The 13,769-nt window shown below is 41.4% G+C and overlaps 1 protein-coding gene across 2 annotated transcripts in view; it reads left to right on the forward strand.

Annotated features, from left to right (window-relative positions):
- FGD3 (FYVE, RhoGEF and PH domain containing 3) overlaps positions 1-13,769 on the forward strand; it is a 96,346-nt gene that overhangs the window by 37,272 nt on the left and 45,305 nt on the right. The window contains exons 1-2 of one of the 2 annotated variants that reach the window (XM_058845043.1): positions 7,478-7,582; positions 10,325-10,495. In XM_058845043.1, the coding sequence (XP_058701026.1) occupies positions 10,471-10,495 (25 nt within the window). In that variant the 5' untranslated portion in view covers positions 7,478-7,582; positions 10,325-10,470. Of the gene's footprint in view, positions 1-7,477; positions 7,583-10,324; positions 10,496-13,769 lie in introns of those variants that run through there. The other variant, XM_058845042.1, reaches the window with a different exon arrangement.

Raw genomic sequence — 13,769 nt, forward strand, 5'->3', positions numbered from 1 at the left:
TATTTCTTTTCAAATTATTTCTGGCAGAGTTGTAATTCAATTTTGAGATGAAGTATGTTGTTTTTTTCTTTAGAATGAAGATTTAGCAGTCATTCACAGGGATTTTGTTGTTTGTGACTTAAAACTGATGTCCCAAATGATAACTTGGGTTCTTGCAAAATGTCCTTGGTTTTCACATTGTAGTGGCTATGGATTGGATGAAAGTGCAATTTTAGATAACAGGAGAGATGAAACAGCTGCTATAAATACAATGAATTAACTGAGGTTTTGTTGGGAAAACTAATACTAATTCCTTTTACTCCAGTTTTTCTCTGTACTTTATTAGAGGCCTTTGATCTGGTGTTCCTTTCTTTGGAGCTGAAATAGCTCTGAAGCTGAAATTTTGGCTGAAATAAAGGATGCTTTATGCTATCCTCTGACTGGGATCCAAAATACTGGAAGTGGTTCGGTGGTTTTCAAGCTCTTCCACTTTATTTATCTGTGCATTGTTACTGTGGACAGCTTTAACCTTTCCCAGGTTCTTTTTCTTGCTCTCACTTTGGATCTTAGAGACTGTGGATCACAGAGTGAGGAAGCATTGATCTAAGCCTGTTTGCTCTTGGTTCCTCCATCTGCAACGTACAGAAAATGTTTTTGTGTTTCCCCAGGGCTGGAAGAGATGTGGAGTTTGAGCTGAGGAGTGGCTCTGGGATAACCTGGGTGTGTAGGTCTCTGGAGGAGCAGGGTGCAGAGCCTGAGGCTGCAGAGAGGGTAAAGATTGTGTTCTCTGGTCAGCTGAGAGACAAAGGACTCTGCACGATTCAATGTGAATCAGGCAAAAGCCATTTATTTTGCTTCTAAACATTGTTTATATTTACTTCTTATCTGGGTCTACAGAGTCAGGCATTGTTTAATTGATAGCTCCACTTTGTCCACACATCTCTTGATCGGGAGCTCTGTGTGTCCACCAGGCAAGCACACATCTCTTTTCTTAATCTAACTGGTAGATGCTGTAAGCATCATTTTACTTGGTTTGACACCCCTTTTTCTGTCAGCTTTTCTGCTTCTTCTTTCTTCTTGCAACATCAGCTTTTTTATCCACAAAGATGACCTCATTCTTTAGTTCCAGAAGGCTAGACTGGTTCATTTAGCCCATGTCCATATTCCTGTAAATATGATCTTACATGTGGCCTTGCTATGAGCAGAGAGATTCAACTGGGTGATCTCCCCAAGCCCTTTCCAACCTCAAAGACTCTGTGGCTTGGCCATTTTCTGCCAAAGCTTTAAACTTCAGGTAGGGTGTTGCTGAGCCACACTGAGAAATGAAATATGCTTTGTTTTAGTAATTATTGTGAAATTGTTCTGGATTTTGAAATATGCAGCTCTGCTGTCAAAATAGTGTAAAAATATTCACTGTGCTTTTCAATAATGAAGTAGAATTTTCTTGATTTCTGCAGTGTGGAGTGACAGCACATTGTGATCACACAGAAAAGCTAATCCTGCCTTGCAAAGCTCACTTCTGTAGCAAAGAACCTGAGCTCAGTTTTACATATTTTTATTTAGTACCTAAATAGACTTTTAAATCAGCAAAGACTAATTATTGGTTTACTAAAACTAATGAAACAATTCAGGATTATAAAGAGAAAGCCAGTTGTTTGGGACACTATTAGAGATTAATTATATTGTCATTAAATCTTAAGGGGAGGGTAATTTTTACTCATCTTGCTGGTTAAATGAGATCTTGCACATTGCAATGTGTGACATTTAGAATATGCACAGGCACATCAACTGAGCAGAGAGGGATCCTTGCATGCTGCATTTGTCATTAGGAATAACAATTTAATAAGCTTTTAGTAAAAGAAGAAATGAAGCACATGAAACATTTTTTGACATGGTTTTGAATGAAGGCTGGAATTTGCTCATAGGACTTGATCAGGCTGCTTCTCATCATTGTGTCTTTTAAATCACTGGAAGGTGGGCATTGTAATTGCTTCTTTCTCTTCTTCCCTCTTCCCACCAGTTCTGGGAATTGGAGATCTGCCATCTTTCTCTTTGTTCTTGGGAGAGAATCCCAAAGACACTGAATCACCCAGCTGCAGGTAACCTGAAAGGAACAAACTGAGATGGCTTTGGCTGCAGTAATTTGTTTGTAGAATAAATCTCTTTAGGTTTTTACAGTAATGGATCGCGCTGGTGTTGCAATTCCTGTGTTAAAGTAGTACAGATGTGAAGTTGCAGGTGTATTATTAGCCTGAAATAGTTCTTTGATTTGCACAGTCAGTGTAATTATTAATTAGGACTCTTTCATCATAATGAAAAACCTTTTACTTGTCAGGGGAAAAAGAAAAACAAACTCTCTGCTACTCTAAGAGGAAAGTCTCAGGAATGCTGAATAAAGATTCTGCCTGCATTCCCTTCATGGGGATCTGGTGTGGGCATCTTAGAGGAGAGTCATCCAGTGTGGGCATCTGAGAGATGATACAGACATCTGAAATCAGGGAGGCCTCTGAGGCTGTCAGGCAAAATGATAGCTTCAACTTAGGAAATCTGTGGTGAAAATGAATTTATAGTTGCAGCTACAAACTGCATGTGATGCTCAGCTGCCTTTGGCTGATCTCTGGGGACACTGCAGAGGGATCAGTTCTGTATGGGGTGTTCCCTTCTGGGAGACCAGGAGTTGTCTGTGGGAAAGCATCCCTGTGTCGTGGTGGAATCAGCCAGACTGAAACTGGAGACCAGAGCTAAACCGAGTTAATAACCAGAAACATGAGATGCAAAGTGAGTTTGAATGGGGACGAGGCAAGAGGAGGAAAAGATAAGTAGAAATGTTGCTGCTGTGCTGAAGGGTCCCATAGTGGTGGTGTGTGGGACTTGTCCTGTGAGTCAGAGAAATGCCCTTACTTCTGCTCACCTGGCTAGGATGAGAATGATGAGGGTAAAATCATCATTATTTCTTGGCTATAACTAAAACTTCCTGAGACAGAGTTCTAGTCTGTTTCTAGTACTTAACATAACTCTGCATGTTATCTGCTCAATACTCAATCCTGAACTCAGGAAAAAGGGGAAAAAAGGCCATTATCTTGTATCTTCAATGAATCCTTTTGCAAAAGAGCAAAGCAAAGCAAAATACGGTCTTACAAATTAATGAACTCTGGGTTTCATGTTAATTGTAATGAAATATATGAATGAAAACCAGTCCTCCTTTCCCCTTCAAAATTAGGCATCTGCAACAACTTAAGATGGACTTTGATATCTGGACCTTGGCATCTGCACCTTGGCCAATGCAGGAATTAAGTCTTGAAATCTGCTGCTGAAGTTAAACAAGTTGCTTTGCATTTCATCACACAAAAGTAGGACAAGACTTGTGTGCACCCAAGAATGCGTCTGGCTGCTCATCCTTTCTTGCCTCCCTTTCTCGAGTAAAGGAGCAGCGTTTGACAGCCCCATGTGATGTCTGAATCTCCTGATGTGTGCTGTGAGCAGCGTTCTGGCAGGGCTTTTGTCTCCTGCAATGTCAGGCTGGCTGACACCTACCCCAGGCTCCTTCTTCTTTACTTTGTCACTCTTTGTGCCTCAGTCTTTTTATGTCATCTAACCTGCTTTTCTTACTAGATGGGAGAATCTCAGGGGTTTTTCTCTTCTACCTTTGATGTTGTGTCACAGAAAGTTACTGTGGTGATTATTTTAGCCTAATTAAGCCATGCCATTTGAGGGGGAAAGTCAGCTAAATGATTCCTCCAGGAGAGTGAGATTTTCACAGCCTCTTTGTTATACTTTGTTAGATCATAAAAGTTTGTAATTGCCTTCCATTTATGGGGATTTGATGTTCAGTATCCCCTAATGTCTATTTTCTGGATGTCAATATGAAGAGCAGGCCAGATGTAAATATTGAGAAGACTATGGCTAAATGCAGGAATTTGCTTACCAATGAACAGTCTCCAGCCCTAGACAGAGAAATTAAACATGCTGTTTTCAAATTGGAAATCTGTTTCCTGTGTGCCTTGTGGGAATGTCACTGGAAGCTTGAAATCATAAGTTTGCCAAAGTTTGGGACCAGATCTGTAAAGATATGCCCAAATTCTGAGTTATTTTAGAAATGCTAATGCAAAAGTTACTGGTGGGCACCTGTGTCCAACTCAACTGAGAGATGAAACCCAAGGCCAGACTGATACTCTCCAAAGGGATACAAATATGAACAAAATAAGAAAGAATAACTCTGGTACAAGTTTGTCACAGAACATCATGAGAGAACTTGAGAGTTGCCACTCAGATAGGTGGGTGTCAGTCTCTTCTCCCAGTTAACAAAGGACAGGACAAGATGAAACAGCCTCAGCTTGTGCCAGAGGATGTTTAGGTTCGATACTAGGGAAAATTTCCTCCCTGAAAAGGTGGTCAAGCCCAGGACAGCGGTGGAGTGTTCAAAAAGGGGAAGTGTTCAGAAATGTGTGGAGGTGACGCTTGGGGACATGGTTCAGTGGTGAACATGCAGGTGGTGGGGGGAAGCCAGTGAACTAACTCAGAGATCTATTCCATTCCTAATCATTCCATGATCCTGTGATACTGTGGAAAACACACAATGTTGATATTGGTTCAGGACATTGACTGTGTAGTTCATTATCACACTCAGCAGCACTGCAGACACAGGTCTAGAAATTAAAATATTTGTGTTAAACCACATGAGAGGACATATATAACTACTTTAAAAAACCTCTCAAGCCCCCCAAAATCCATCAGTCCTCATCTATACTCCAGCAGAGTTTAAATTATAATCACTTAGAAGTTTATTAGCAAAATATAGAGTGACAAAAAGGACTGATAAACCTGCACAGCCCTGTAGTTTGTGGCTGACTCCTGTGACTGGAGGGAGGCTGGGGCTGTGCAGCAGAGGCGTGTCCTCAGTGTGGATGTTAACAGGGGGCTCAGTTAAAACACAGTCACTAAAAACACCAGACCTTTTTTTTAAAACTTTGTACCAATAACCTCAGGACCTGAAGGTAAGTGCTTGCTAACTGCAGTACCACATCCTGTTTCATACAGGAAAGAAAAATATTTTTGTTTCGGGGCTTTATTGTGCCTGTTGTTAGTCCTGGAGGAGAATATATTCTGTGGTGCTTTACTTTGTTTTCTTTCTCATTTTCCTTCTGAGTGAAGTGCCTGCTTGATTTTTTGTCTGGGTTTTTTCCTTTACCCAGTGTAAAGTTTTATGTAATGCCTTTTTAGCAGCAGGATTTCTGAGACATGCTTGTATTTTTGCCTTTTCTTTACCTTGTCATTGGGTAAGTACCAGGATTTTGTCAGGAATTTGGTTTGCACATCTGTGTTGAGTAGTGCTGCAATAAAGAATTAGGTGTTGAAGCTCCTCATTTCTGTCACTCAGAACTCTTCTGACCATTGTAATTATATAAATGTAAAGTAAACACTTGAGAATCACTTTTGTAGCCAGTTTTTAATAGCAGCTTGCCAGCTAAGCCATGTGTGAGGGAAAGGCTCTGGTGCCCAAGCTGCCCCTGCAGTGGTGGGGGACCAGAGAGCCTGGACTGACACTGCATTGCTGCTTCATGGAGGACTAAAAGTGCCAGCAGGGCTTCTGGCTGGACAAATGTGAGTCTGGAGGCTGAAGTTTTTAAATTTACATGCAGGATAGAAACTGAGGGCTGTGCTGTAGTACCCTGTCTGGAGAGCATTGGGTGGGCCAAGGAGCTTGCTTTATTGTTGTGAGGAAAGGCTTGATGTAGGTCTGTTGAAAAGCTAATTCTTTAAATGAAACTATACCAGATTAAATGAATAATTAAAATTCTGTGAATGGTTTCTTTAAAGCAGTTGTGGAGAAATCCCTGGCTGCAGGATCAAGTGTGAAATGTCCCAGAGTGCTGGAAGAGCTTTGCACAGGTACCTGGATTAGGTGCTTTTCTGGATAGGGCAATAAAAACAAGATTGCAATGACAGATACAGAGACTGAAATGAGCGTGTAAAAGAGGTTTTTACTCCTTTTATGTAAAAACCTGCTCAAGCCAGAGCTGAAAACTCCTTTCTCCAGAATATGCCTGTTGTGATTCAGATGATGAGAGATGTAAAGTGTGTGCCAATGCTTGCTGGTAAAGCACAGCCTTTATTTGGATTAGCTTGCAGGAATGTACTTCAGGAGACTCTAATGAGAATAAAGGCAGGGTATTTTGCTGCAGGTTTATGGAAGATATAATGGTAATGATGTTCAGTAGTGACACTAGAGATGCTCTAACATCTGTTAGAGAAAGCATCCTCTCCTAAGGCAGTTAAAATTGGTCAGAACAGGATGAAAGTGCAGCAAATCCAAAAATCCCAAGTAGTAGTATTATAGGTCTAGGGAAACTTTTGGTCCTTCTTGTGCTTTACATGCACAAATTTGTTGATTTTAGTGATGCAATTCTCTCTGTGAAAAGCTTTTTTTTGTGTCTGTGTTTCTGTGGTGGTGTGAGGTGAACTGAATTTTATACCAAATTTCTGGCAGCCCTGCTCAGACTGAGGGATTTGGCAGGGTTTGTCAGCACTGTGTTTTTTGTAAGAACCCAAAGCAGCAGCCCCTCTGTGGCTCCTCAGAGATGGAGTCTGCCCTGAAATGCAGCATTCATTCAAAAATTTTAGATTTTGCTTCATCCTTTATTATTTCCTGTGGAGATTCTGATGGGAGAGCAGGATAGGGGAAGAAGAAGCTTTTAACATTTTGAAGACATTTGATGTAAATCTTCTAGCAAGCTCCATATCTTGCTGATAGAATTGCATTTATTGTCACTTTTGTGGCCCTTCATTATTGTCACTTTTTGTGGTCCCCCATTTCCCTTCTCAAACTGTGAAGCAGACTGTGAGTTTGTGTCCTGAGAACTGTGTTTTTGTTGGTTTCCATGACATGTTACTGCTGTTACTGACTGTTCTTGCATTAAAATCAAACTATACCTAAGCAAAAATCTCTATAAAAATATGACAGAGGCCTACAAGAGAGCTAGAGAGGGACTTTTTACAGGGGTATGTAGTGATAGAACAAGGGGGAATGGCTTCAAACGAAAAGAGCTTAGGTTTATGTTGGATGTTAGGAAGAAATTCTTCTCTGTGAGGTTGGTGAAGTCCTGGCACAGGTTGCCCAGAGAAGCTCTGGCTGTTCCATTCCCAGAAGTGTCCAAAACCAGGTGGGATGAGACTCTGAGTAACCTGGTCTAGTGGAGGGGAGCTGGAACAGGATTGTTTTTGTTGAAGGTGCCTTCCACTCCAAACCATTCTGAGAATCAGTGATTCCACTGTCTAGCTTTCTCTTTTCTGTTTCAGAAGATTCAGGCTTCTAAAGCATCCACATCCTGTGTGTTGCCTTTCAGAGGGTTTGAAAGTCAAAGCCAGCAGTAATCTCCTGTGACTTGTGCTTAGCACACTGCTCCACGGGCATTTGCCACGTTTATATGCTTTGACTCACCAACCGCAGTGGTGGTCGGAAGTGAGCTGGGGGAGGTCAGTTCCTGTGAACATGGCATTTAACCCATTAAATTAAAGCTGCAGCAGGAGCTGTTCTTCCTTGTTTTCGGCTGTCTTGCAGCTTAAGCAAGTAAGAAAAAATGTGTGAGTCTCTGCTCGAGCACAAGTAAGTGATACACCTCTCTTTTGGTGGGGAATTGCAGTCCATGCCAGATTCTTGCTTGCTTTGGAACATAAATGTTTGCTTGATTGCATCTGTTTCTGAAAGCTTATGATGGTAACTTTTCTGTCACTCTTTTTGCTGAATTTGATGTTTTGGAATGCCAGAAAAATGTCAGCTAATTGTTGTCAGTGTCACTGAGCTGGGTTCTGTAGCAGGGCTGTACACACACTGCCCACACCCCTGCTGAGGTCCCAGCTGGGCTGTGGACAGGAGGAAGAGGTGAGCTCCTCTTAAACCTCCTTAAGTGGTTTTGAGGAAAATGCTGGAGTTAATAAAACAGCATAAGAGGAAGAATTTATGTGTGAATTTATAAAATAAGGGTCAAAACACTCTGCTTTGCAGTACTGTAAATAGTGATTAGAGGTTTTAGCCCAGACAAAAGGGGTGTCTGGTGGTGCCACACATTTGACACCAATGAAGGAAACACTAGGTTTTGTTTTCAGTGTAAAAAAGTAAGGTGGCTTACAGCAATGAATCCCAGGAGGAAAGAAACAGGAATTGGATTTTAATTCCTTTTGAAACTTCGCAAAGTGATACAGTACAGTCCTTTTTTTTGTGGCAGTGGTTGAAGAATGGCGGATGCTTAGGGTACCTTGTACTTTATCCCAAGTCATCATGGGGTAGCTGGGCTTGGTTTAGGATGTCCAGCTGGGCATTCCCTAGAGATGTGGTGCCTGAGGGCAGGAGAAGCTGTGGCTCTCCTCCAGCTGCTGTGGGGGCTGTGGACGTGTCTGGCATCTACCAGGACTTCATTGCTTTGCCAGAGCTGAAACTGGTGCCGTGCTTGTGTCATCAGACAGCACAGCACAGCTTAGAGGGGTCTTCTCCAGTTTTCTACAGCTGTCGTAGGTGCAGAGATTTGTCCACTGAGGAACTGGATCACTGAAGGAATTTTTAAGAAAATACAACATTGCTAGATTGCATTCCTGTCACGCTGGTGAATACCTGCTGAAACACTGGGCTCTGTTTTCTGCACGCCCCCCTTCTAATTTTCTCAAATTCAGGCTTTTCCCTTGTGCATTGTTTTAATTTCTGGCTGTGTTGAGCTACTGTTCACAAGGAAGAAGTCATAGTCCTTCCCCTTAAAAGCTGGCCTGTGGCAGCACTGCTGCTGTCACAGGGAGCTTTTGGTACCCAGAACTGAGCCATCAGCATAAATTCTGTCAGTGATGATGTGTTTGCAGTAATTTATTAATCTTCTTTAATAATCTTGTCTGTTTTCACTGCATTTTTCTGTTAAATGAAATTATATTTGAATAGAACCTAGTACTTTTAATTTCCTGGTTTTAGCTGGAAGGATGTTTTAATAGCTGGTCTCAAATCTGCTGAGAAGAAGATTTTTGTGGTAGAAATGCTAATGAAGCTTCAGCCAGCAACAACTGGCAGCCATACATGGGGAATTTAGGGATTGTATATTTGGGTGGCAGAGATCAGTAAGTAGATTTGTGCCATCTGAATCTATTTTTGACAGCAAAATCTTCAGTCTGCATAGCTCAGATCCAGGGGCTTTATTCAAAAGGTCACATCCTGATTTAATACCATTAATATAAATCCAGGATAATTTAGTTGATGTGAATGGGAGTGCTTTTCATTTCAGGTTGTTGATCTTAATAGGAATCTGGCTGAAAGTAGATTGCATTTTTGAAGCTAAAGCCATGTTGTTGAAGACATCACAGAAAGGCAAAGACTGGTTTTTCACCTTTAGATGAATCCTTTCTATGTGATACAGGCTACACTCCACTCTGGCAAGATTCTGGTAAATTCAGCTAGTCCATTTCAAAACAATTATAGGAAAAGAGTGTTTGTCATGTTTTCTTTGCCCTTTTTTAGTGCATTTATGTTCAAATTTCTAAATTTGATGTGTTTTTCCATTTCTGAGAAGTGCCAGAACCCTATATATTTATATGTTCATATGCAGCAACTTTAAACCACATTCCTTTTTAAACTCTTTTTAACCTTCTCATGACACACTAGAAAAGCTGACATAAGGGTTTTGTGTAGGCTTGCCACAAGTCCAGAAAAACTCCAAATCAAATACTGCAGGGTCCATGATGGTTTGTTTTCCGAGTCTTCACAAAAGTGAATCAAGAATGTAAAACTGAAGACCAACATTTGTATTTAGCACATCTTCCTCTGTGTTGCCACTGGATTGTATCTTAATGGCATCTTCTACACTGGAGCCTTTTGCAGGCATGTTAATATTTTATGTAAGGAGGGGTAATAAATAGGCATAAAATGCAATTAGTGATTAAATGACTGATTAAATCTCAAGAATCGGCATTTGTACCATTCCCACCACGTGGAACATATTTCTGAATCATCCTATTACAGTTGTATTTTATCAAGTAACATAACTTTATATGCTGCAGCACTTGTATTTCTGCTTGGAGAAATCCTTTTGAAATGTTTTTTAGCCTTTATATTTGCTCTTTTATTTTGTGTGTCTGTGGTAAAAAAGTAAATAATTAATTAAAGAAAGGATTGCTGAAATTCTGCCTGTCTTATCAGTCAGGCAGTTTAACAGGGTTGTAAAGGCTGGGTATATTGGTTGTAATAATTTGTGAGTGAAGGGCTCTCCCCTTCCCTTCCTCAGGAGCTTGGATGAGTGACATACTTCCAGAAGTAGCAAAATTTTCTTCAGGATCAATAGAACAAAATAAATACTGACTTCTTTCCTTCCCTCAGGTTGCCCTTGTTCTCCTTTTCGAATCAAGTGTCACATTGACTCCAATCCCGTGTTGGAAGCATGTGGGGAACTGCAGCACCTCAGCTCAGCACAATGTCTCCATCAGGCTGGAAGGAAGCCCAAAACCAAAACTGCACTGGCCAAAATGCATCCTCTACAGAAACCCCAAGGCAAGTAGCTTTGTCCTTCTAGAAATTGTATGAGCTCCTATTGCACAGGAAGTATAATATTTTAAAATTATTGTTTCGATTTGAGTCACAGCAAAACAGTTACTTTTACATTGTAATGTATGGCTGGTAAGGTTTTATTATCTTCATTTTCCAGTGTTAGATAACCACTTAGAGAAGCCTTCAAGAAGAAATTGATTCAGCAATAACCAATTACTTAGCTTGTCATGTTATATTTCTTGTCCTGTTGTTATACCTCCTGTAGCTATGAAGTGTAAGTTGAATTTAACAGTATTGTTTATATTTTTGATAAATCTTTTTAGAAGTAGTAATAGGTTTATAAAAATTAGGTTTATATAAATTAGGTAATAATATCTTATTGTTAAAACCTGGTCTGTTTTCCATTTATTGTAAGAACTATGTATGGCAACAGGAAATGCCTAAATAGAACAAATGTATTTTGAAAATATGAAGTAGAAGCTGAATCAATCACCTGTGGGCTGTGGTACTTCCACAGAACTGCCACCTAATAGTCAAATAGGTGGCAATCCCAGAGTATGAGGGAAGAGGAGCCATGAAGAAACGTGTCCCAGCTGGTCTCCAGCTGTTCTTCTGGTCTCCCCAGGCTTCTGAAGTCTACAAAAAAGACTGCAGGAAATTTCTTGAAAGAGTATAAATTATTTTCATGTTTCTTCATCAGCAAAATGACATGTGGTGTCTCTTTGTAATGCCAGTTTTCCAAGAGCCCCACTCTCAACACCCCATGCTACAATTGATTACCCTGGTGTATGTACTGGGTGCTTGCCTCAAGGGAATGCAAAAACATGGAGCTTGAGAGGTGTTTGGAACAAAGGAAGCTAAGCCTCAAGAAGGCACTAGGTCCACAAACCAAAATGTTTAGCAGATAAGGGTCCATGTGATAGATGGTCATTTTCATCTGAAAAAGAGGATATTTTGGTGTTGTATGCACTGAGCCATTGCCCCACCACCCGCTCCCAATTAAAATATCTATACAAAAGCAATTCAGCCTTAAACAACAACAAAGAGAGCATTGCATTTTCTGATTCTGGAAGTAAACCTTAAGCATTAAGTTAATATACTACTCCATGTTTGAAACATCTCACATGGTCTGTGTCTTTATGGGCTACACCAAGACCTCTAGGTGAAAACTCCAAGTTTAATTAGTGGTTGTTCCATTGTCAGTAATAACAACAAAAAGGAATAGCAGAAGTGTCTATTCAGTGAGATCTGGAATGAGTTCACCTGGTGCAAATACTTTGCTGTTGTATTCATGGCACTGATTTCCAATCACTGAGGATGTAAACTGGTTTTTCTATGTGTATATTTCAGAAAGTTGGAGGGATCCTAGTTAGGCTGATTTGAAGCCATGAGCTGCTGTGTAAAACCTTCAGCAGGAGGAGGAATGAGGAGAGACCTTTTCAGCATGTGGCTTCAGCCTTCAGGCAGCACCTGAAAATGCTTTGTAATGCTAGTATCTTCCATGTAGCAAAATTCTAGCTGAAAAATCAGAGTTTGGGTGGAAAGGAACCTTAGAGCTTATCATGTTTCATCCCCTGCCATGGGCAGGGACACCTTCCACTAGACCAAGTTGCTTCAAGCCCTGTCCAACCTTGCTTGGACACTTCCAGGAATAGAGAAGACACAGCTTCTCTGGGCAACCTCTGCCAGGGCTTCACCACCCTCATGGGGAAGAATGAATTCCCATCTAACCCTGCCCTCAGTTAGGAAGCCATTCCATCTTGTCCTGGTGTCCCAGGCCCTTGTCCAAAGTCCCTCTCTGGCTCTCTTGGAGAGAGAGCATTTTAGGCACCAGAAGGGGCTGTAAGCTCTTCCTGGAGCCTTCTCTTCCCCAGGCTGAACACCCTGCCAGCTCTTTCAGCACATCTCCAGAGCAGAGAGGCTCCAGCCCTAGCAGTGGCCCCCTCTGGATTTGTTATAACAGATCAATGTTGTTCTTGTGTTCGGTCCCCAGAGCTGGAGGTGGGGTCTCATCAGAATGGAGAGAGGGGGAGAATCTGCCTTACCTGCTGCTCATGCTGCAGGTGGGGATGCAGTCCAGGACATTGTGAGGTTCTGAGCTGTCAGTGCACATGGTCAGGTCATGTCAAACATCTTGACAACCACACTCCAAAATGCTTCTCCCCAGAGCTAATCTTGTTCCATTCTCCACCCAGTCTGCATCTGGGATTGCCCTGACCCAGGTGCACTTGGCCTTGAACCACATCTGGTGTGGCTGAAATTTTGCTTGCTATGCAGTTCTTGGTAGGGTTAGTGGCTTTGCCTCCATGCTGACAACTCCAGTTCTCAACATTACTTCAGTAGGTAAAAATTCAGAATTAACAAAAGTGTTTTCCTGCTTCCTTTTGGTGCAGTGCAGAGTGGGTTGTCTGAGGTCATTTAGATGATTCCACTAACAGGAAAGACATCAAATGTTTGCATGGACAGCAGTGAGACCCAGTGTAATGCTTTGATATTATTGTAAAACCTTTGGGTGTTATGGATCAGGGCCAGCTTTGAAGGCCTGATGGGGTATGTGGAGTAGGTTCTGACATGTCTGCCTGCTGCACTCTGCACCCTCTGTAAGGAGCACAGAGCTTGTCTTTGGCTAGATGCACCAGATGGCTCCGTGGATACTTGTTCTTATATTTTATAATTTTAAAAATATTTTTACAAGGAAAAATATGGCCAGACACTCACTGGTCACATGGTGTGCACTTGAAAACCCGGTGAACATAACACAGATCTTCACCATACCATTTATATGCAAGAAGATTTTCTTTTCCTGTTTCCCTGTTACGCCTGCATAAGATAGGGCTTGTAGAGGTCTTTTCAAAATTGGACTTTAACAACTTTATTTTAGGATAGGAATTTCAGATGGTTTTGGAGATTGGGAAAATCAGTCCTCTTATAGGAAGAGGACCTGTCAGATCCTTAGAAAATTTGATTTTATTCTTTCATGCTGAAATGAACTCAGTAATGTAAGAAGTTTAAAATCTGCCCTGTACTCAGAACTCCAAAATGCTTGAACAGCTCTTCATCACTGACCTGGGCCACTGCCTGGCTGTGACTACTATGGCAGCTGCCCATCTGCTGGAGCAGGGCAGACATCTGGGCTGATGTGGATCTTAAAACAGATGCAAAGCCTTCTGCAAGAAAGGGACAATTGGAATTGACTTTCTGGGTGCATATGCCTCTGTTTGTGCTCCTAAAGCAAGTAATATTCAGAATAGCTGTTAACTCAAGCCCCGTTATAGTG

The sequence above is a fragment of the Poecile atricapillus genome, chromosome 9 (assembly GCF_030490865.1).
Source record: "Poecile atricapillus isolate bPoeAtr1 chromosome 9, bPoeAtr1.hap1, whole genome shotgun sequence".
Taxonomy (NCBI): Eukaryota; Metazoa; Chordata; class Aves; order Passeriformes; family Paridae; genus Poecile; species Poecile atricapillus.